Source organism: Phascolarctos cinereus, unplaced genomic scaffold (assembly GCF_003287225.1).
Source record: "Phascolarctos cinereus isolate Bilbo 61053 unplaced genomic scaffold, phaCin_HiC Scaffold_9;HRSCAF=440, whole genome shotgun sequence".
Taxonomy (NCBI): Eukaryota; Metazoa; Chordata; class Mammalia; order Diprotodontia; family Phascolarctidae; genus Phascolarctos; species Phascolarctos cinereus.
Window position 1 is genome coordinate 216,068,022 of NW_027556402.1, and position 24,865 is coordinate 216,092,886.

A 24,865-nucleotide genomic window follows, 5' to 3' on the forward strand; every position below is an offset into this window, starting at 1 on the left:
ATGACCTATATTGAGTTGCTTGCCTTTTCAATGAGGGTGGGTGGAGAGGGAGGAAGAGAGAAAATTTGAAACCTAAAGTTTTAAAAACATTTGTTTAAAAAAAATGTTTTCACATGCTAGTGGGAAATAAGAAATACAGGAAATGGGGTACAGAAGTGTATCCTGCCCTACAGGAAAATAGAAGGGGAAGGGGATAAGAGAAGGGGAGAGCGATAGAAGAGAGGACAGACTAGGGGAAGGGATATTCAGAATGCATGCCATCTTGGGGTGGGGGGGGGAGATGGGGTGAAAATTTGGAACTCAAAAACTTGTGGGAGTGAAAAAAACAAAAATTTAAAAAGTACTCTTAATTGAAAAAAAGTAAAAATAAAAATAAAGTGTGAATTTGGGTGTTGATGCTACCTGCCCACCCTGTAACTGCACCAAAGGCTTCTGGTCGCTTGGGAGGGTTGGTTGTACTTCTAAACTGATCTGCCAGATTGTTTCAGGAAGGTAACAATGAAACCTAAACTCACTCAGCATTGGTTTCCTCATCTGTAAAATGGGGATAACAACGGCACCTACCTCCTAGGCTTGTTGTGAGGATGAAGTGAAACAATAAAGGACCAAGTAAAATCAGCTAATAAGAGTCAAAATGGACTAATGAGGATAGCCAGCACTTTTAAATTTATGTCATCCCATTTTATCCTCACCACCACCCTGGGAGGGAGTTACTGTTATTATCCCCATTTTACAGATGAGGAAACTGAGTCACAGAGTGGCTAAGTGACTTGCCCAGGGTCACATAGCTGGTCAGTGTTTGAAGCCTCACTTAAATCCAATACACATGCAAGTTGCGATGTCATTGATCCTCTTCTGATCAATAACAACGGCCATCTAGCAGTAGCTTGAATGTGCTAGAATGGATTAGACTATACAGGTCAGTAATTGGCAGAGCTAGGAGGTGATCCCAGGTTCACTGCCTCCAAATGAGAGACAGAGAGACAATTCTTGCTTGACCAGAATGGAATCCCAGGTAAGAAGCAATGGGAGAGACCCCCAGTCAGGTTCTGTGGCTCTTTATCGCAAAGAACCCAAGGCAGGCCTCCATCGCCACCCCCACCCCTCAATATCCTCCGTGCCCAAAATTCCAGGTGTGCTTCACTGCCAGAGAGCTCTTGGGCCTAGAAGGTACACAGGTGCGCTCTATTTGTCCTGTCCGCAGGCTCCCGGTATAAACAGTGCATCAGCGACTACTCCCCAGCATGGGTTTATTGAGGCAAACATGGCCAGGTTAAGGTGGCCCCAGGGCCGTGTGATCGCAGGGCACAGAACTCCAATAGAACACATTTCTGCTTTATTTCTTAAACAGATTCAGGCGCACAGGATGAGGCACGGCTCCTGCATGAATGGTTTAAGCTGGTTCTGGAGAAGAATAAATTAATGCGATATGAATCTGAGCTCTTGATCATGTAAGTAAAGAAACACAGACAACAGTGAGGCCTACGCGGGCTGAGGGGAGGAGGGAGGGCGGCCACCCCTCCGCTCTGGGCCCCTGTTTTCCCTCCTGATGCCTGTACGGCCCTGATTGAGGCAAATTGCCACTTTAGGCTTTGCATATCATATGCCTATTAGTGAGGAGACTCTCTGGTCGTCCATTCCCGGCACCGAGGCTATAGCAGAGAGAGATTCTGCATAGTTATTATAGAGATGGAAAAGCAGGCAGGCTCTCTGAATGGCACCTACTGAGACTGGAAAGTGTGGCCTGGGAGTTGGGAGGCCTGAATTTGGACGGCCGGGTACCCTGGAGCAAGTCCCATCCCCCTCTCTGGCCCTCTCTGGGTTCTAGCTCCCTCGTCCAGAAAAGAAAGGGGATGGTGGTTTAGGCAACCTCCTTGCTTCCCACGTCTGCTTGCAGACCCTTGCTCTGCTGTCATCTTTCATCGTCCTTCTCTCCTTTTACCTTTCTACCAACCAATCACACTGTCTGGACTTCAGAGAGAGAGAGAGAGAGATAGAGAGAACATTTTTTATTATATATATTATTTATATGTGAGGTATATACAATATAAGGTATGAGACATATATGTGCTATGTGAGATATATGTGCAAAAATAAACACAACACAGATGTACATGTTGTAGATACATATGTGATTGCCGGCATGTGCCCACACAATGCATATATATATACACACATGTGTATACACACACACACACACACATGCACATTTCCGTATACACGTATATCCACATGTGCCCCCTTCTCTCTTCTGACACTGCCGCCACCCTGGTACAGGCCTTTATCACTTTGAGGCTTTTAGTTGATCTCTCTACCAAGTCTCTCCCCACTCCTGTCCATCCTCCATTCTGCTGCCAAGGTGACCTTCCTAAAGTGCAGGTCTGATCATATCATCCCCTGCCCTCATTCAAGAAAATCCCGTGGCTCCCTATTACCTTCAGGATCAAATATCACTTCTGTTTGGCTGTTAAAGCCCTCCCTACCCTGGCCCTGTCCTACCTTTCCATTCTTCTTAGAGTTTACCCCCCCCCCCCATGTGCAATCTGTGATCTGGGGATGCTGGATTCCTTACTGTCACTCACACAAGAGGCTCTGTCTTCCAACTGTGTCTTTTCTCTGGTTGTCCCCTGTGCTCTGGAATTGTCTACCTTCTCTTCTCTACCTCTTGGCTTCCCTGGCTTCTTCCAAGTCTCAGCTAAAATCCCACCTTCTTACAAGATACCTTTCTCCAGTCCTCCTAAATGCCAGTGCATTCCCCCTCACACTCTGGATTGACTCCAGTTGATCTATATCTATGTCTTGTCTATACATACTTGTTTGCTGACTGTCTCCCCCATTAGACTGTGAGCTCCCTGAGGGCTGGCACTCTTTTTGCCTTTTTTATATCTCTGGTGCTTAATAAATGCCTGATGACTGACTGACTGAAGAGTTCTTAGCCTGAGGGCCTGTGATCTTGGAACTTTTAATATCTTACTAACTGTATCTTGATATAATTGGTTCCTTTTGTAATCATCTGTATTTTATTGTGTGTGTTTAAAAATATTATTTCAAGGAGGAGTCTGGACACATAACACTTACTAGCTGTATGACTGGGCAAGTCACTTAAGCTCAATTGCCTCACCAAAAAAAAAAAGGAAAAGAAAAGGAAAAAAAAAGGAGTCTATAGGAGTTACTAGATTTCCAAAGTGGCCCACGATGCAAAAAAGGTCAAGAACCCCTGCCATAGATCCACATAAAAGGAATACTCATGCAATTGAGGGTGGTCCCTGGTAGGGGTGGGGGTGAGAGCAGACCTTCCCCAGAAACAAGAAATTCTCCCCCATCAAACCTGCCAGTCTTCCTGCTGCAATTAAACCTCTAAAGCACACATGTGCCTAGGGGGTAGTCATAGGCTCAAAGAGTCCAATCTGGAAGACTCTTGAGGTCATCTAGTCCAATGCCCTCAATTTATAGATAAGGAAGTTGAGGCCCAGAGGGATGGAATTATGAAAACTCCATCAAACCAACATCAAAATATGATCTGGATTTTGGGCTTCCCCCACCAACCTTTGGTTTCTCTTATTCCATACCACCACCCTAGGCATAAGCTACTTCCCCTACCCATTATTTCCCCCCATATTATCATTCCCATATGACTTAGTCATATCCCTCTTTAGTCCCTTGGCCCACCACATTTCTTCTCTTCCCTTTGAAGCCCCTTCCCCATCATTGAGAAGTTTCCCTTCATCTTTGATATCTTTCTTTTATTTATCTATGCATCCTTTATAAATATTTGTATATCCCTTATATTTATATATCCTTTATATATATTTGTATATCCTTTCTATATTTATATATCCTTTCTATATTCCTTTTTGATATCTTCCTTTCTATCTCTTGGCACCAATGGAAGCCTGGTTTCCTCCTGAGGATCCCACACCTACTACCACCCACTCCAGTGCTCATTCTCTTCTACCACTGCTCTCAGAGGATGGGCTAGCAAGGGAAGTAGCCATGCTTCTTGCACCCCACCACTCTCATCTCTTCACAACCTTTTTTGATATTCATGATATCTATTGTGCTTGACCATCTATTGACTTGACTGGACATCTATTGCTAACTTGACTCTGTTAACCCTAGCCTCGGTCTCCTTTGCCTTCCCCTTCTACCTTAACCAATGACTTCAGCACTTGGTTTGCACCTCCCACTTCTCCATGTCATCTACTACCCTCCTCAGTAGATTTAAAAGTCCTCCGTAAGGCCTCTTCTAAAAGTCTGAGCTTGTGTGACCTCCATGTTTTGATAATCCATCTGAGGGGCTACTCATTAGTGAGACCTCACTATTACTTGAAACTGACCCACCTCTTAGATAGTGAAACCCAAAGTTCCTCCTCCTTCATCTTCATCTTCTGTCATCCTACTTCTCCCCTATAGCTTACTCTCATCAGGGCATACAGGTTTTTAGTCTCTTCTTTTTCTCTTGGTACAGTATCCCTTCACTTTGAAGACTGTATGGGAAGTTATTTACCAAATTTAGCAAAGCTTTTCTTCTTTTTTTATTACTGAAACTTAAATACACCACAAGAAAAGAAAAAGAAACATATTATATACTTACATACAAAATAAGAAAAGAAAAAAAAGCACGTCATGTGCACAGCAGAACATAAGAGAGGATTCAAGATATATAGCAATAAATTTCCATTTCAAGAAAGCCTGCATAATAATTACTACATGTTGTCTTGAGAGCTGTCCATCTTTTCTTTTCTTCCTTGTTAGTTTTCTTTTGTTCCTGCTGTGAACTTTTCACTTTGTTCTTTTTTTCCCCTTCCTCCCCTCCCCAAGAAGGCTACAATTAAGCACTGATATATTTACATACAGATATATAGATACATGTATATATATATATATATATATGTATATACATATATATGTATATATATATATGTATATATATATATGTATATATATATATGTATATATATATTATATATATATATATATACACACACACACACACACACACACACATGCCTATATAGACATATACTTTCCCTAACAAATTCTACTTCTGATCTTCGTATTTATGTTTGTGTGTATCTCTTGTTTCCTATCTCTCCTAACTCCTCTACTTTATTTCTACCTACTGCCTTGCCCTACTATTACTTAACCTACCCCCCTCCAAGGATCCCTCCCTTATCCTTCCATTCCCATAAATCTCCAAAGCTTTTCTTCTTAATAAATCTCAGACCAGCCCAGGCTTAGCCATTACAAATTCTGAATGAGCTGAGCTAGAATTAATAAGGTTTTATCATCCAGCAATTAAATAAATATTTATCAAGGGCCTATTCTGGGAAGACAATGTGCTATGTGCTGAGAAGGATGTGACACGTATGCAGAGAAATATCATATAAGGTGTTATCTTTATATCTTACACTTTACGGAGCTGGGGGTGAAGGAGTTGTTTTGTTATACTTGGAAGGACAAATGTGAGGCTCTGTCTTCAAAACTCCCACCACAGGCACTCATTACTGTGTGGCCTTCATAAGTAACAGCTTCTCTGTGCCTCAGTTTTCTCAACCTTAAAATGAGGGGCTTACACCGCAGGACCTTGGATGGCCCTTCCAGTTCTTAGATCTATGATTCGATGAGGTCGTTCCATTTTTCTGGGCTCAATAAATAGGATTTTTTTTTGTTGTGATTTTTGTTTTATCTTTTATCTTTTAAAGATTGGGTTTGGTCTTTTCTTAGTTGACCAGAAACTCTGGAAACTCCATGTCACCTTTTCCCTCAAGGAATGAGCCCCTGCAAGAAGTGCCAAGAACTGACTGGCCGTGAATTAGTGTCTTTCCGCTCCTCAGGGGATGCCCAGAGTGGGGCTAGAGGGAGCTGGGGAGAGGCCTCTTGAAGAAGGCGGAAGCTGAGTCGTGAAGGAAACCAGGGAAGTAAGGAAGTAGAGGGAAGAGGTAGAACATTCCAAGCTTAAGGGACTGCCAGGGAAAGGTCTCACAGCTGGAGGAGAGAGGAACCCCAAGTGCGACAAGGAGAATAAAGAAGACTGGAAGGGGAGGAAGGAGCAAGGTTATGCAGAGCTTTAAATGTCAAACAGGGGCCTTTATTTCATCTGAAGGTAGCAAAGAGCCACTGAAGATTGTGGAGGAAATTTAAAATTCAGCTTTATTTTTATTTTGGTTCCAAATTCTCTCCCTCCCTCTACCCACTCCCATCCATTGAGAAGGTGACGAGTAAGATACCCATTATACATATAAAGTCATGCCAAAAATATGTCCACTTTGTGGTTGTTTAGCCATTTCAGTCATGTCTGACTCTCTGTGACCCCATTTGGGGTTTTCTTGGCAAAGTTAATGGAGTGGTTTGCCATCTCCTTCTCCAGTTCATTTTACAGATGAGGAAACAGAGGCAAACAGGGTGAGGTGACTTTTAAAAAATTTTTATTAGTTTATTTTGATTTATCAACAATCACTTCCGTATGCTTTTGAGTTGAAAATTTTTCTCCCCCTTCCTCCCCTCCACCCTTCCCAAGACGGCACACAATTTGATATAGGCTTTACATTTATGTACCCATTAAACATATTTTCACATTAGTGAAGTTGTAAGTAAAAATCAAAACCAATAGGAGGAACCATCAGAAAGATGAAACAAAACTCAACAGAAGGTAAAAATAAGTGATAGCGATTCAACTTCCATAGTTCTTTCTTTGGATGTGCACAGCATTTTCCATCCCGAGGCCTCTGGAGATGTCTTAGATCCTCATAATTCTGAGAAGGGTTCAGTTAAACAATCTTAGTCATTGCATAACGTGGCTGTTATTGTGTACAAAGTCCTCTTGGTTCTGCTCAGGGTGAAGTGACATGACCAGGGTCAGGTAGCTAGTAAGTATCTGAGGCCAGATTTACCACATTAGCCATGTCTAAAAGGAAAAGATAAAACACGAAAAAGAAAGAAAGAGAAAACATATGCTTCAATCTGCATTCTGATTCCATCAGGTCTCTCTCTGGAGGTGGAAAACATTTTTCCTCAAGAGTCTTTTGGAATAGTCATGGATCATTGTATTGATCAGAGTAGCTAAGTCTTTCATAGCTGATTTTCCTTAGCATTGCCTTTACTATATAGATTATTCTCTTGGTTCTGCTCACTTCACTTTGCATCAGTTCATATTTGCCAGTTTTTTCTGAAACCATCCCCTTCATCATGTCTTACAGCCTCAGTTTTCCTTATCTGTAAAATGAGGGAAGTTGGATTGAATGCCTTCTAAGGTTCCTTCTAGCTCTGGTCCTGTAATGGGTAAAATGGGGGTGATAATAGTAACTAAGTCAGTGGCTGTTTTGAGGACCAATGAGATAATATGTAAAGGGCTTTGCAAACTTAAAGTACTTTCTGTTAATTATTATTATTATTATTATTATTATTATTATTGTCATCATTATTATTATTATTATAAACCCATAAATTCTACTACTAGGTTGATACCCAAAAAAATCAAAGAAAAAGGAAAGGGACCCATATGTACAAAAAATATTTAGAGCAACTCTTTGTGGTATCAAAAAATCGGAAGCTGAGGGTGATGCCCATCAATTGGGGAATGGCTGAACAAGTTATGGTATACGAATGTGATGGAATATTATTATTCTGTAAGACATGATGAAGGTAACTGCAATTGTAAGGAAAGTCAATTGTGAAAGACTTAACTACTCTGATCAATACAATGATTCGTGACTATTCCAAAAGAAGCTATAATTATTATTATTAAACAGCAAAGCTATAAGTTCTACAGATATTAGTATCTTGATCTTACACAAGCAGAATTAAAGCTCAGAGAGGTTGATTGACAGGTCTGTGGCCACAAGTTAATAAACATCAGAGGCATGATTTGAACCCAGTTCTTCCTGATTCCAAGTGTAGCACACTCTACCTATGCTGCTGACAAGAACCACAGGCCTGATCCTTTTAGTCACACTGGAGATGGGGACCTCAGGAGCATCAGAACTTTCTCTTGGGAAGTTCAGAGACACCAGCTATAGAAGGACGACCAGATACTGTAATTGCGTATTAATCTGAGATTATTCAAAATTATAATCACTAATATTTATCATCTTTTCCTATTTTGTGATGCTCAGGGCTCAAGAATTAGAATTGGAAGACCACCAAAGCAGGCTGGAGCAGAAGCTAAGAGAAAAAATGTCCATGGAAGGTGAGTTTATGGGGCTATTGTTTGGACCCATATCAAAAGGAAAAGGTTGGGGCCTGAGCAGAGAATTCAATTCCATTTAATTCAGAAAGCATTTCTTAAGCCCATATTTTGTGCCCAACACTGTGCTGCTGAGTGCTGAGGGTACAAATCCAAAAATGACCCAATCTCTGTTCTTAGAGAGCAGGGAGAAACTGTATTTTCAGGCTGAGAGAAACAAAATACACCCCCATATGGAAATGCAGAGGAAATCCATTTCACTATGGGATTTCCAGGGGTGGGGAACTTGCAGCGTCGTTTGGATTCCGTTAAAGGGCCACACTTGAGGATCTAGAGGGCCACATGTGGCCTCGAGGCCACTGCCCCTCCATTGGCTACTCCCCCCCACCTTTACATGCAAACTAATTTGGAGAAGGGGAAGCACAAACAAGGAGACAAGGAAGATTAGGAAAGCCCTTCTATAGGGGCTTTAAGGCACCTGAACTGAGCCTAGAAGCAGGCTGGACATTCCCAAAAGCAGTTAAGGAGGGAGAGCATCTCACCAAAACAAAAGACAGAAGAAAGACACGCATGGGAAGAGCAGCAGTGGGCCAGCTTGGCCAGAATATAGAGTAAATAAGGAGGAATAAAGTAAGACGAGTCTGGAAAGATGGTAGGAACCAGATCATGAAGGGCCTTGAAAGCCAAATAGGTACATTGATATTTTCTCCTAGAGGCAATAGGCAGCCGCTAAATCTTCTTGAGGAAGAGAGTGACATGGTCAACCCAGGGCTCTAAGTATATCTCTTTGGCAATCATGTAGATGGTAGATTGGAGGAGGCAAGACTGATAACAAGGAAAACAATGAGGAGGCTATTACAAGGGTCCAGATGAAAGGTGATGAGGACTGTGTGAGTAAAGGGGACGTAGGCAAGATGCATTGGGGAGGGAGGATCAACAAGAATCGGGAACTGATCGGCTAGGAGAGTTGAGATAGAATGAAAAATCAGTGATACCTGAGGTTTTAAAGCTGGTGACCAGAAGGCTGCTGATACCACAAAGATGTCAAAGTTAGAAGGAATGGTTTGGTGTGGTTTTTTTTTTTTTTGTTTGTTTGTTTGTTTTTAGGGGAATGAGGTAGGAATAATGAGTTCTGTTTCATATCTGTAGAATTTGAGATACCCCATATGTTGATTATAAGAGTGACCCAGAAGAGATTGCCAAGCAGTTTATCAGCCAGCCCTCCTGCTCCCTCCTTCACATGGGAGCACAGGGAAAGAGTTCAACCAAATGTTGCCCCACCTCTCTGTCCCACCCTGCCTGCCTGGACCCTCCCAGGCCATGTCCATGTGCTTCATCCTGGTGCTTATGACATTTTACACTAGCCAGAAAGGACTCTCTTAAAAGACCTCTGGGGCAAGGTCCCCAGACTAGCTAAGCCATGGAAAGGAGAGCTCAAGTTTCTCCTGGACCCTTAGGCCAGGATGGTGCTTCCTAGCAGCTTGTGTGGGCTCTGTTGATTTCTTTAGGACAAGGAAGACAGGAGCTGTACCTGGGCAGCTAGTGTAGTCAGGGAGCTGTCCTAGTTCTTGTCAATCATTTAACAAGTATTTATTAAGTACTTATTATGTGCCTGGTGCTGTGCTAAGCACTGAAGGTACCTGCCCTCAGGGAGCATTCATTCTTTATCACTTGGCAATTACTATCTGGGAAGGTAGGTGGTGCCATTGTGCATAGGTGCTGGGCTTGCAGTCAGGAAGACTCATCTTCCTGAGTTCAAATCTGGCCTCAGACACTTACTAGCTGTGTGACCCTGGGCAAGTCATTTAACCCTGTTTGCCTCAGTTTCTTCCTGTGTAAAATGAGCTGGAGAAGAAATGGCAAACCACTCCAATATCTCTGCCAAGAAAACCCTAAATGGGGTAGCGAAGAGTTAGACATGACTGCACAATAACCACAATTATTATTTGATGTTAGGAAGAGATAGATTTCACAGTCCTACCTGAAATCACACTGTGACTTTCATTCACCCGTGTCCACAAATGGATGTGTGTGTAGTACAGTGGAAAAAGTGCTTGGTTTGGAGCCAGAGTTACTCACTACCTATGTGACCTTGGGAAAATCACTTCTCTGGGACTCAGTTCTTTCATCTATAAAATGAGGGAGTTAGATCAGATGACCTGTACGATGCCTTGTAGCCTTAAATCTCTAATAAATGAATGAAAAAGTCTTTGCTAAGCAATGCCTATGTTTAATGCACTGTGGTAAGTGCAGGACATACAGATACAAAAAGCAAGAGAAGCCTGCCCTCAGAGAGCTTACAATCTAATTCTAATATGGGAAGACTGTATGTAGAAGAGTGGTGTTCAAGGAGGGATCCTATGATCCTGGCTCCCTAGCTAAAGCATTGAGGGCAGAGGCCAGACTTCTATAGCTCTCATAGAACCTGGCACATTGTCGTTGTGATTTGTCCTTCCTTCTCAAAGAGGACCAAGACAGCGGGGGAAGATGATGTCATAATTTGCAAATGAATCAGAGTTAAGTGAGGGAGGGCTGTACAGTCACCAGCCTTACTTTCTCCTCCGGAGCCATCTGGGTCCAGTGGCAAGATATAGATCAGGACAACTGGAGATGGCCCCTGATTTCCATTATCATCCTACTAGAGACCTGACTTAGGCCTCTATCTTACCTTTCCCATAGAATACAGGTCAATGGAAGGAAACGCTTAGCAGAATGCTCTTACATAGTAAACCTTTAATAAATCATTGTTGAATGAATGAATGAGTCCCTTCTGGCTCTATATTTCCTAATCAGCAGGAAGGTGTTCTTAGCTTTTCTGTGTGTCATAGACCACTTGGGCAACCAGGTGAAGCCTTTCCACCCCTTCTTAGAGTGATATTCTAAGGGCATAGAGGATTACAAAGGAAGCCAACTGTATTGAAATAGAGCTAGAAAATATTTTTAAAATAAGTTCCCAGACCCTCAGAAGTCTTATTCATGGACCCCAGGTTACGGGCGCTTCAGACCAGTTCTCAGTGAAAAGGGGCCAGTGTGAGGAACAGACAGAGAAAGGGGAATGAAGGAGCAGAAGGAAAACTGAAATCTGCAAGAAGCAAGCAGGTTACAAGGAGAGGGATGAATACAAGAAAAGATGATTTAAACAAGGCAGACCTCATAACTGAAGGCTTACGGAACACTCCTCAGATTGCACCAAACTAATGTCAGATTTATATGCCTGGATACTGAGTTTAATTTGCTACAATACAATTTGGTGAGAGACATACTACTAAAAATCACTTAGCCATACTTTATTTTCAATTCCTTACTGAGCATTCATAGCCATACTCTGGTCACATATGGTCTCTGCTTAAATGCGTAGCTTTTAATTAGGCTGCATTAAAAAAAAAAAAGAAGAACAAGCTGATTGCAAAGGGAAGGCAGCATGTCTACTGTGACTAGATAGTATTGCCCCTGGTGTTTACCATTCCCTTTGAGGAAAATATCCCATCCTCTTTCATTTTTCATACTCTTCCACACAGCCTCATCTGTATTTGGAGGTCTAAGGGTTTAAATTACAAAATTCAAGCCAATGAGCATTTATTAACCATCACTTTGTACTAGATACTAGAGGTACAAATAAAAAAGTCAGTTGGTAACTAACATTTATTAAGTGCCTACCATATGCCAGGCACTGGAAAGAGCCCTGGGCATACAAAAATAAACAAAAACCCATCCCTGCTCTCAAAGCATTCACAGCCTAATGGAGAAGACAATATGCAAACACCTATGTACAGGCAAGATAAAGACGGGATGAATTAGAGGCAATCTCAGAGAGAAGGCACTGTGATCAAGGAGGATTCAGAAAGGCTTCTTGAAGAAGATGGGACTTTAGCTCAGACTTGAAGGAAGCCAGGGAATTGAGGAGGAAGAGATGAGGAGGAAGAGCATTCCAGGCATGGGCAGCATCATGTGTTCAAGGAACAGCAGGGAGGACAGTCACTGTCACTAGGAGATAGTTCTTACCCTCAGGGTGCTTACATTCTACTGGGGTGGGGGAGACAATGAAGAACATAACATACTTATTAGTAATGTGCATATCATGTGTGTGTGTGTGTGTGTGTGTGTGTGTGTGTATTACTCACAAAGAAATTTTAGGAACAGGGCAAAACAACTGAGACAATACCATCAGTTGTCAATGGAGTGATTGCTTCATGGTTTTATATCCATTCTTATTGGAATTGGAACTGCCCAGTGCTCAAGGTAAGGGATATTTCCGCATGTTAATTTCATTTCCTGTTTATTGAGTGACAAAGAGATGTTGGATCAACTACAAAGAATATAAGTACTAATAAAATAAACACCCCGACTGATTTTAACACAGGTGAGTTTTCTCCTCTGTTTTTCCTTAGAGAGCGAAAAAGATGAAAAAGTTCGAAATGAGGAACAGGAGATTTTCACCAAGATGATGAAAGTGATTGAACAGAGGGACAAACTAGTGGATTCCTTAGAGGAGCAGAGAGTGAAAGAAAAAGCTGAAGATCAACACTTCGAAAGTTTTATGTTATCTCGAGCTTATCAACTCAGCAGATCATGAAGAAGCCTGGGTACATGCATCCCAGCTACTGGGGGCAACTCAAGGATCTTGGGGGGTCAGAAAAAGAATAAGTTGCCTGATGAAACATGATTGGGGAAATTCTTAGTACCAAAGCTGTAATGCTGGTGGGCAAGTAGGGCTATGCCCCAGGGGGAGTGAAACTTAGGGGACGCAGACTACTACACTTGCAGCCCATTCAGCAACAAAGGAACGACTGAGCTTAGTGTGTACAGCAGCTATATCCTAAGGGGGGCTTTTATCTGGCACTGCCCTGCCCCAGGACTGGCATCACAGTGTTCTTGGGTAAATACTCCTCCCCATCATACAAATGTAATACTATTGGCTCTGGGAGCAAAAAAATGGCTAATTATGACACTTTCTTTCAAGGTCATAAACAGATAAACAGAGAAAAAAATCCAAAGACAGATTTTTTTTTTTTAAAGAAGAACAATAACATGGCAGGGTGGTAAGGTACTAGACTGTATTCTGAGGACACAGGTTCAAATCGTGGCTCTGTTACTTAGCACCTGTGTAAATTTGGCCAGTCATCTTTCCAGGGCTCAATCCTCACCTATAAACAAAAGAATTGCACTAGGTAACCTTTGAGAGTCCTGCTAACTTGAGATCCATGCACCTAGCAGTCTAATCAGGTGTATAACCGCTCTCCCAGATCCTCTGAGAGATTTACAAGGACCGTTTTGAAAATGTTGGCCAAGTCACCAGATACTCTGTTGCTCTCTTGGGGTAGTACCTTTGTCTGGAGAATGGACATCATCTTTTGTCCCTGTGGAAGTGACACACACACTGGGGCTTTACTGTTGCAATTAAGACTGAGCTTTCTTAATCCTCGGATATCATTGAGAGGGCTCTCTGTGCTTTAACTTTTTAAAGAGACTTTTTTCCCCCATTAATTTATCCATATTTGCTTTTTTTTTGTATGGGTAGACTGTTTTTAAATGTCAGAAGGAAGCTCCACTGCTTTAAAGATTAGATTAATATTTAAATTGGGTTTCTGGAGGAGGAGAAGCCCCTTTGTCCACTGATTACACAAAGCAAACACCCAGTATAGCAGGTGTGAATTCAATCTAGGGTGGGTTTAATTTACCAGGTGCATTTGCAAACCCTAATGTAATGTACACAAGGGATGTACTTTTAATACAACATTTGAGTGCTAATTTTGTCCAAGTCCCAAACTGTTACTTAATACCAGAGGGATTAACAGCTTTGACAAAATGTTATGGGCTTAAAAATGCCTTGCCTTTGGGGAACTCTATTTGGTTGGGTCCAGAACATGAAAAGGCAAGTTGGAGGGTGGCTAGGCTTTCATTGTTCATTGTTCTTTGAGGGTTTTATATACTGTCCGTCATAGAAAAAAAGAGAGAGAGAGAGAGAGAGAGAAGCCCTGATTTTGGGCATCTAAGCTCCAACCTCTGTTTTAGCTGCTGCTAAAATATGACAATACCAGGTCCCAATTAGTGTGAATAACGGGGTCCCTTGAAGTGGTCATATGTATTCCAATTTGCACTATTCAAAATTGTACTATTATAAAATTAAGAAATTGGTCCCAACCCAATAGAAATATGCAGGATGAATTCGAAGAATGAGACCACTTGGGAGCTGTTATTCTCTCTGATTGGTATCTAGCTCATGGACTTCCCCACTCCTGCATTTTCATGTTCAAGCTCCAGATTTCTGAAGTTTCCATTAGTGATTGGCATGAGACCCATGACAGTGGGTGTGGAAGCCGAAGCCTGTGGATCAATCAGAAGAGAATGATGGTTTCCCAGACCATTTGGGGATCTTCAAAGAACTGTCTGTCATTGACCAGGAAAAAGTCATTAAATCCTGGGTATCTCCATTGGCTTGGGTTGGCTGAAGGTTTTGTTTTGTTATTAGGTAAAAGGTTCTTCTATTATCATCACCTAGGACTCAAGAACTATGTAATTAATTTGACTCATTATAACTTTAAAATGTTTATAATAAGTTAATCTGTGAACCAGTCTCTGTGTCTGTGACTGTCTAAACCATCATAACAATAACCTTTTGTAGAAAAAGGGGAAAGCTGTCAGATGGAGAAAGTCCAGCCTTTGTGGAGTGGGCTGTCATTCACTGAAATAGTACATCCATCGTCTTGGTATTTATCTAGATGCACATATCTCCTCATGCCTTGAGTTCCGATTTAACCATGGGCTATATGGTCAGGTTCTCAAAATCAAGGCTTTCAATGCCTGGCTTTCTATTGTGAGGAGTTAGGCTTGGCCCTTGTTCTGAATGCATAGAGCTGCAAGGTAGCACACTGGCCTTAGAATCAAAAAAGACCCAGCTTCAAAAAAATAAAAAAAAAATACATTAGTCAAATCACTTAAACTTTCAGTTTGCTCATCTATAAAATAGGCCTAATAGTAACAATAGCATTGCTCTCACAGAGTTGTTGTGAGGATCTAATGAGATAGTACATATACAGTGCTTTGCAAACGTTAAAACCTACTACTATTAAAACTTAAAGCCACACTAAGACTTTTGGGACACCCTGTATGCACATTAGCTATTATTATCATCTACCTATCTATTTATTGTATACGAGTTAGTAACAGCTAATAAGACTCTCTTATTCCTCAGCTATTTCTGTTTTATCATATGGGGGGGAGGGGCATGTTCATGTATCAGTACATAAGCTGTCAGTTGTCCAAGGATTATTGGCAATAGGTTCTTTGTCAATAATTGTTATTTATGTAGCATTTTCAGACTTGCAGAGCACTTTGACATTTATTAAGCACCTACCATATGCTAGCCACTGTGTTAAGCACCAAGGACACAAAGAGAGTCAAAGGACAGTCCCTGCCCTCAAGGAGCTTACGGTCTAACAGAGGAGACAACATGCAAACAAATATATACAAATAAGCTATATGCAGAATAAATAAGAACTAATTAAAAGAGGGAAGGCACTGGAATAAAGACAGAGTGGGAAAGGCTTCTGGAATTTTAGTTGGTACTTAAAGGAGGTCAGGGAAGCCAGAAGGCAGAGACCAGGAGGAAGAACATTCCAGGTTGTGGGGGAGGGGGGATGGGAGTGGGTAGCAAGACAAGTAACTGGAGCTGAGATACAGTGTCTTGTTCAGGAAACAGCAAGGAAGCCAATGGATTATGTTGTGGTTTGTCCTTCGTTCTCAACCACAACATCAGGAAGATGATGCCATGACTTTCAAGTGAATTGGATTTAAGTGAGGGAGGGCTGTGCAGAATCACAAGTCTCGCTTTCTCCTCCAGAGCCATGAGTGGATGGATGTGAGGTATAAGAAGACTGGGAGTGGAAGGTGGGAGGAGTAGGTTTGAAGGGCTTTGAACACTAAAAAGAGAATTTTGTATTTGGTGCTGGAGGAAATAGGGAGCCACTAGAGTTTATTAAGTACAGGGTTGGTGTGGAAAATTACATTTGTGTCTGGATGGAGGATGGACTGGAGTGGGGGAACAGAGAGCTGATAAGGACCTGCACCATAGGGGTGACAGAATCAGAAGTGAGAAGAGGGTCCACCAGATGATGCAAAGGTGACATTGACAACAGACTGGATATTGGGAGTGAGAGATAATAAGGAGTCCAGGATGGCTCCTAGGTTGTGAGCTTCAGGAACTGGGAAGATGGTAGTGCCCTCTGCAGTAACAGAGAAGCTTGGAAGGGAGAGTGCTTCAGGGAAAATAAAATAAGTTCAGCTACGAACACGTTAAATTTAAGATTTTTACCAGCCATTCAGTATCAAGATGTATGAAGGGCAAATGACTAGAGGTCAACAGAAAGATTAGGGCTGGATAGGTAAATAGAGAATCATCTTAATAGAAATAAGAATTAAATCCATGGGAGCTGATGAGATCACCCAATGAAGTAGTATGGAAAAGGATGAGAAGGGGCCCAGGAGAGAACCCTGTGGCACACCACAGTTAGTGGGAATAGCAAAGAAGAGTGAGAAGGGACAGTTATGTAGTGGAAGGAGAACCACAAGAGAGCAATGTCCCAAAAATTTAGAGAAAGTATCAAGGAGAAGAGGGTGATTGGCAGTGTAAAAGACTTCCCAGAGATAGGGGAGAATGAGGATTGAGAAAAGGCCATTGGAATTGGCAATTGACCATCATTAGTAACTTTGGAGAGGGCAATTTCAGTGGAATGAAGAGGTCGCAAGTCAGATTGGAATGGGTAAAGAAGAGAGTGAGAGCAGAAAAAGTGGAGGCTCATATTGTAGAGGGCCTTTTTGGGGAGGTTAGCCACAAAGGACAATCCCAACCCTATATCCTCCCAATAACTGAGATATTTGGTGGTGGTGTTCAGTTGTTTTAGTCGTGTCCAACTCTTCATGACTCCATCCGGGGTTTTCTTGGCAGAGATACTGGAGTGGTTTGTTGTTTCTTTCTACAACTCATTTTACAGATGAGAAAACTGAGGCAAAAGGGTTCAGTGACTTGCCCAGGGTCACACATCTAGTATGTGTCTGAGGCCAGATTTGAATTCAGGTCTTCCTGACTCCAGACCTGGCATTCTATCCACTGCGACACCTAGCTGCCCCCACTGAGATGATATCATCATCATCCCAATTTTGCAAATGAGGAAACTAAGGTTCCAGGGGTCATACACCTAGTGAGTGCTAAAACTGAGCTTGGAACTCACTTCTCTTTCAACTCCAGGGTTTTTCCCACTATACAAGGCTATCTCTCCAGAGGGTACTCTTAACATTCAGCCTGTTCAGCAATAAGTTCATAGCATCATAGATCCAGAGCTGGAAAGGACCCTGAAGGCTTCCTAGTCCAAGCCCTTCGTTTTACAGATGAGGAAACTGGGGCCCAGGGAGATGAAGTGATGTGCCCAAGGTCACACAGGCAGTATACAGCAAAGGTAGGATTTGAACCCAAATCCTCTGATTCCCAAGCTCTTTTCTACTATACCAAAGTTCAAAGTCTGCCTAGAGATTGAAGTATATGCTTTCTGGCTAATGAGAGAGATATGTGGTTTGTGTGTCCTACATGTATTTAGTCCTTCATCCTGGTATGGGAGACAGATTAATTAATCTACCTACTGAGATGTGCATATATTGAAGAGACTGATGTGAAAACGATTAGTGCTCTTCACTGCCGGGGCTTCTTAAAGAACTATGGCCACTTAGGACACACAGGTTTTGTTAAGAGATGTGAGAGGTGTAACACTGTCCTTTTCTAGAGCCTCTTATTTAAATACCCAGCCATACAAGGTTGATGGGTAGAAACTTTTAAAGTTAACATTGTAATCTATTTACAATGCACGCTAATTCGGCTGCCATTTAAAACACAGAAGCTGCTTCTGCATTGGCAAAGGGGTGATTAGTGGACTGGAAGCCCAGTAGACTTTGGATTTAGTCCTAGCTCAGTCACTAACTCACTAAATGCTATATGGGTATAGTAACTATTCTCTCCACACCTCCCCTTTCTCATCTGTAAAAGGAGGAAGTTGGACTCAGCCCCTTTCCCACTCTAAATTATACAATTCAAATATTTGCATTGTTGAGGTCTACACAGATGTTTTCTTTGGGACTGTTAAGACAGTGTTATCTTTTCAAAATATTGTCATTCATTATTCTTAATGGATAAAGTGGGAAAAAATTTTATTTGGGGCTGAGAAGACAGGAAAATGTTTTTATTCGCTACTCTCAAAGGATGAAACATAAAATGGTTTCTTTGGGACTGTTAAGACAATGAAATCTTTTCAAAATGTTTCCATTCATTATTCTCAATGGATGAAACATTTCCCTTGGGATCATTTACACACAGTACTCTGGGCTTTTAGACTGTTGCACCTGTTGCAAGTAAATCTTCTTTTATTGTAGTATGAGCATGCTACGGCCAAGGAAAGCATTTTCAAACTTTTTTTTATTTTAGTCATCCTACAAAAGAAAAGTTGCTAGTAGCATCATCAGGACATAGAGGTAACTGAACTGAGAAACCTGGCCAGATCTTGGATCCAGATTCATGCAGGTTAGGAGTGAAATTAAAGGATTCCAATTAGCTGAAAGGTGGACATATGTCAAATCTCTGCAGGGCTTGGCTTTGGTGGCTACCCTAGTGCCAAGAGGACTGTTTTCAGGGCAGAGGTGAAGTGGTCCATGGAGCTGGAGTCAACCAACTCCTAAGGTCAGCTCTCCCCAATGCTCAGCTCACTTATGTCCTCCTTCCTTTCCAAAAGAACAAAAAGATCAGTTGCTATTTTTCCATTGAACACCATTCTCTTCTTGTTCACAGGGAACATGTTTCTTTCACACTAAGATGATTTTTTTTTCTCTGCTGTTGGTACATTTCCTTTATGAGGAAAAAAAACAAAACAAGTTTGCATTTTGAGATCAGAAATAAGATAGAGCTATTAAGCTGTGAAACACAACATGTAGTTTTATGGTTTCATTTGGAAGATGGCATTTGGTAATATTAGGATAATTGGAATCAATAAACACTGTCCTAGATGCAGCTACTGCACCACAGAGAGGGTCTGGCAAATAAGGGAGGGGATTGAAGTCCCCTGCATTCTGTAGTCAAATGAAGTTCTTTTAGCCCGTTTCTCTCCTCTCGGGAAGCAGATTGGCAGGTTTTTGCTTTCAAGTCAAAGATGGATGAATATCCCGCCGGGGTGGTTGATGGCAAAGCTATCTAAATCTGGCCTTCATGAGGTGGGGGCTGCAGAGGGGCAGCTGGGAGCTGCAGGACTGGAGGGAACTGGGGAAAATGAATGCTCTCAGTGCCGACATAAGAGTTCATTGCAATAAGAAGCTTTATGTACATGGGAAAGCAGCCTATTTCATCCCACTGTTATTTTGGTTCTTTTTTTTTCCAGTCAGTGCTACTCAGTGACTTGGGGGAGGCATTAACTCACTCAAAAAGTTGAGAAGGAAAAAGAAATTGGATGAGTTCTCCTTTTAATGCCGAAACGAACCAGAGATGAGCTGCGGGAAGACTGAGAGCCTCAGTTTTAGCCTGCCTCATGGGATTGTGGGATGTTAGGTGCAGAACTGGAAGTGACCTCAGGGGCAAGCTAAGCCACCCCTCATTTTACAGAGGAGGAAGCTCAAGCCCAGGGAAGTGCAATGATTTAACCAAGGCCACATAGGTCATCAATCTGAGAAGTGCAGCTCTAATAACTACAGCGAATGCTTCAATTGCAGTCTTCATGAAAGCATCTGGGAAAGGTTGAGTCACACAGAGGAACCTATAAAAATAACCTTTATCAGTATGTTTACATGGTAGGTGGGGTACCTGGCAAACTTAACCCCCTCCAACCAATTGGTAGGGGCCCATTTGCAAAAGAACAATTGGCAAAGGAGGAGGAGGAGGAGCAAACGTATTTCATTTCAGATGTCACAAGACTCCATGTTGAAAGCTATTCCCAAGGCAGGGGCCAGGTAACAGAGAGGTTGAGGGGCACATTAAACAAGCCTGTAATCCTCACTGGGAAAAACTATGAAACATCAAACCTCAATAACACGGGTGTGTTCATCTGTGTTAAGCTTATGACTTCCTTCAGCTAACAGGTAAGTTTTCAGAAAAATTATATTCCCCTTCAATTAATCAATTAATCAATCGATGAGAATTTGTTAACTATTATGAACCAGGCACTGTTCTAGGTGCTGAAACAATCTCTATTCTCAAAGACCTTTCATTAGAGGGGAAAGGGAGACAAATATAGACAAGTATATAAAAACTAAATACAAAGAGAATAAATACAAAATAGTCTGGGGAGTAGGGCACTAGCATTTGTGGGATTAGATCAGGAAAGCCTGGCTCTGTGTAGAAAGTGATGCTTGAGCTGGCTGATACCAAGACAAAAATCAAACAGTCCCTGCCCTCAAGGAACTTACATTCTATTACAAGTAAAGCCATCAGATTTGCCACGGGGTAAAATACTGTTTTTGGAGGTGGCCCCCAAGGGCAAGGGCATGAAATTATGTGAGTCAACCTCTGTGACAAGGCCTCATGGAGGAATCATTCATTAATCTATTTCCTTAATGAATCTGTTTATGTATCTGGCCTTTTGTATGTATAAATATTTAATAGAGTCAGGAACATAAGCATATGGTCCCATAGATTTTTACATCTCTTCTTTTGACTTTTCCTGGTAAGAAGACTACCTGTGTTCTTTTCCATTCTTCAGTCACTCAACAAGCATTTATTAAACGCCAGGTACTAAGTGCTAGGATTACAAAGAAAGGCAAAAGCATGCTTTCAAGGAGCTCACACTCTAATGGAGAGGACAACATGAAAACAACTACATACAAGTAAGGTCTAGGCAGGATAAATTAAAGGCAATCTCAGAGGCAAAGCACTGAAAGCAAGGAGGACCAAGAAAGGCTTTTGTAGAAGGAGAGACTTTAGCTGATGCTTGAAGGAAGCCAAGGGATAGCAGAGATGAGGAGGGAGAGAGTTCAAGCATGGGGGATAGCCAGTGAAAATGCTCAATATTAGGATATTGAGTGTGGTGTTCCAGAAACAGCAAGGAAGCCATTGTCACCGGATCATAGAGTATGGAGGGGGAGTGAGGTGCAAGAAGACTGGAAAAATGGAAGGGGCCAGGTTATGAAGAGCTTTAAAAGTCACACAGAAGATTTTGTATTTGATCCTGGACATAATAAGGAGCTACTGGAATTTCTTGGAGTTTCTTCTTGGGGCAGCTCAGTGATATAGTGGATAGAGCACTGGGTCTGGAGTCAGAAAGACTGTCCCTGAGCTCAAAATCAGTACTTAGACACTTACTAACTGTGAGAATATGGACAAGCCACTTAACATTGTTTGCCTCAATTTCTCATCTATAAAATGAGCTGGAATAGGATATGGCAAACCACTCTAGTATCTTTGCCAAGAAAACCCCAAATTGGGTCAAGCAGAGTTGGACACAACTGAATAACAACAATGGAGTTTCTTGAGTAGAGGGATGACATGGTCAGATGTGTGCTTTAGAATGATTTGATAATGGAAGTTAGTATTGGAGTAAGGAGAGACTTGAGGCAAGAAGACCAACCAGAAGTCTTCTGCAGTAGTCTAGGCATTAGGTGATGAGGGCTTGTACCAAGAGGGTGACAATGTCAAAGGAGGGAAAGGGAGGGTCAGCATATGAGACATGCTATGAAAAGTAGATCAGATCCGATCCACTTTGAAAGTAGAATTAACAGGATTTGACAAGTGATTAGATTGGGGGGGGTGAAAAATGAGGAGTTGAGAATTATATCTGAGTTGTGAGCTTGGGTAACTGGGGCAATGGTGGCACTCTCAACAGTAATAATGAGTTTAGAGGAAGGGAAGGGCTTGGGGAAAACCATAATGAGTTTTGTTTTGGATGTGCCAAGTTCAAGATGTCTATGAGAAATCCATATTGAGCTGTCCAATAGACTGACGGAGATACAAGACTGGAAGTCACTAGAAAGGTTAGGGCTGGACACATAGATTTGAGAATCATCAGTATAGAGATAATAATTGAATCCATGGAGACTGATGAGATGATCAAATAAAACAGTATAGAAGAGAAGAGAGCCCAGGATAGAGTGTTGGGGGCACCAACAATGAGTGAATTAAATGAAGACCCAGCAAAAGAGCCTGAGGAGAGTTCAGACAGGTAGAAGAAAAGCCAGGAGAGAACATCATCACAAAAACCTGCAAAGAGGTGGGTATCAAGGAAAAGATCATTATAGTATCAAAAGTTGTAGAGAAGTCAGGAAGGACTTTAGTAAATTTGGAGAAAGTGATTTCAATTGAATGATGAAGTTGGTAGCTGAACTCCAGAGAATTAAGAGAGAACGAAAAGAAAGGAAGTAGATACAATGATCTTCTCAAGGAGTTTAGCCACAAAAGGGAGGAGAGATTAGGATGATAGCTGATAGGGATGGAAGGATCATTTGAGGGCTTTTTGAAGGTAGAGAAGACACTATTAATAAAAAGGTAGAGAAGACACTATTAAAAAAAATGGTAGAGAAAACACAAACATGTTTGTAAGCAGGATGGAAGCAGCCTATAGAAAAGGAGAAATTGGGGATGAGTTAGACAGGGGAGATGATAGAGGAAGCAGTCTGATGGAGAAGACAGAATGGAATGGCACCATTTGGACATATGGAAATATTTGCCTTGACAGGGAGAAACGCCAACTAATTGTGTGAAACAGGGATGAAGGAAGAAACAGTGGCAGAAGGTATCTGAGTGATATGAGATGAAGAGAAGACAAGAAAAGAAAGTTGTCAGTGAATGGACTCAATTTTTTCAGGAAAATATGAGTCAAGGTTCTTAGATGAGATGGTGGGGAGTGTAGGGGAGATAGATGGCCTGGGAAAGAACTGAGGGTAGAGGGATTGGAGGTTGTGGTAAAGATAAAGAACTGGGGGCTTGGAGCTGCCAGGCAATGAGAGAGGAATGACAACAGATCATGATCAGATAAATGAATTTCAGAGTTCATGAACATGGATATGGATCACTTGTGAAGTCAAGGAGTAGGTCATGGGAAATGAGTAAGTTAAGGAATTGAAAAGTTGGGGTGTTGGAAGGAGTATCAACATATATGTTGAAGTCCCCTGGTATGACAGCAGGGGTCAGGGAGGAGAGAAAGACTATGAGACAAGCACTGAACTCATTGGGGAAAGAAGGAGAGTGTTCTAGAAGTCAATATGCAGGGGCAGCTAGGTGGCATAGTGGTTAGAGCACCAGCCCTGGAGTCAGGATGACCCGAGTTCAAATCTGGCATCAGACACATAACTCTCACTAGCTGTGTGACTCTGGGCAAGTCACTTAACCCCAATTGCCTCACAACAAATAAATAAATAGATAAATAAATAAATAAATGAATGAATGAATAAATAAGTGCTTTTTTTAAAAAAAGAAGTCAGTATACAACAACCACCAGTTTCTCAACTGGGTGATAAGTATGGATTGAATGAACTTCAAAGGAGAAGTTACTGAGTGATGGAAGTAGAGTGTGAGCCTGGATGTGGCAATGAGGGGCAAGAGCTATTCAAATTTCCCCACCACAACCAGCGAGTTGGGCTATGAGTGAAAGTACAAACAGTGCTGCAAAGGATACCCAGGAAGCTGTGTCATCAGGAAGGATCCAGGTCTCAATGAGTGCAAGAAGATGAAGGGAATAAGAACGCAAAAGGTTTAAGATGAAAGCTAGTTTGCTATCTATGGAACAGGAATTCCAGTGAGTACAAGTGGAAGGGTTGGGTAGTTTTAGAGTAGGGGGTGGGGGTGGGAGGAAAGGGTTGAGTAGGATGTGATGGGAGTAAGTGAGCCATTAATGGTGGGGTGGAGAATGGGGGTTTGAACAGTGGCAACCAAGGGTTCAGAATCACTGGGATGAGGAGGATTTGGTGGGGGTAGAAGTGAGTTAATCATTGAAGGATGAGTTGAGGTTGGTTATCGTTGTCCATAGGGGCCTGGCCTCAGGTGGAGTTGTCCCAGGCATTGAGCTATGTGTGGCTGAAAGAGGTAGGGGCAGCAAGGGAAATGTGAAGGCTGCCTAAATGCAACTGTTGTAGGCTACTACAAAACTAAGGAAGAGAATCAACTGGGTTAAATTTGGGAAACTGTGCAATGCTTTCAATGATCCCAGCTACTCATTAAAATCTTTTCAACACTGGTGGTAATCTTCTGACGATACAATATGGCTGTAAATCACAGAACATTTTGTTGTTATTGTTTGTCCTTCATTCTTGAAAAGGACCATGAAATCAGGGAGATGATGCCATGATATGCAAGGGAATTGGATTTAAATGAGGGAGGGCTGTGCAAAGTCACCAGCCTCATTTTCTCTTCTGGAGCCATGTGGGTTCAGTGGCCAGATAAAGATCAGGACAACTGCAGATGACCTCCACAGTGATCCAAAAGACAATGCATAGAAGTATAGTGGGCTAATTTTTAGCAAGGCGAAGGGTAGGGGTATGGCTTTGTCCTGTGATCTCGCTAGTGTAGGAAAGTCCTAGTAAGAAACCTCCCTCTACCCATGCAGATACGTAACTATTTTTTAAGTTGTCATCTTAGAGAATTACCTGAGACACCAAGAGTTTAAATGACTTGGCCACAGTCAGAGAGCCAGGATGTGTCAGAAGTAGGACCTGAACCCAGGTCTT

The 24,865-nt window shown here is 41.9% G+C and overlaps 1 protein-coding gene across 1 annotated transcript in view; it reads left to right on the forward strand.

Moving 5' to 3' along the window:
• MICAL2 (microtubule associated monooxygenase, calponin and LIM domain containing 2) overlaps positions 1 to 14,754 on the forward strand; it is a 268,887-nt gene extending 254,133 nt beyond the window's left edge. The window contains 3 exon segments of the mRNA XM_078148458.1: positions 1,352 to 1,451; positions 8,115 to 8,188; positions 12,574 to 14,754. Coding sequence (XP_078004584.1) covers positions 1,352 to 1,451; positions 8,115 to 8,188; positions 12,574 to 12,758 — 359 coding nt within the window. The 3' untranslated portion in view covers positions 12,759 to 14,754.
• Positions 14,755 to 24,865: the final 10,111 nt, after the last annotated feature.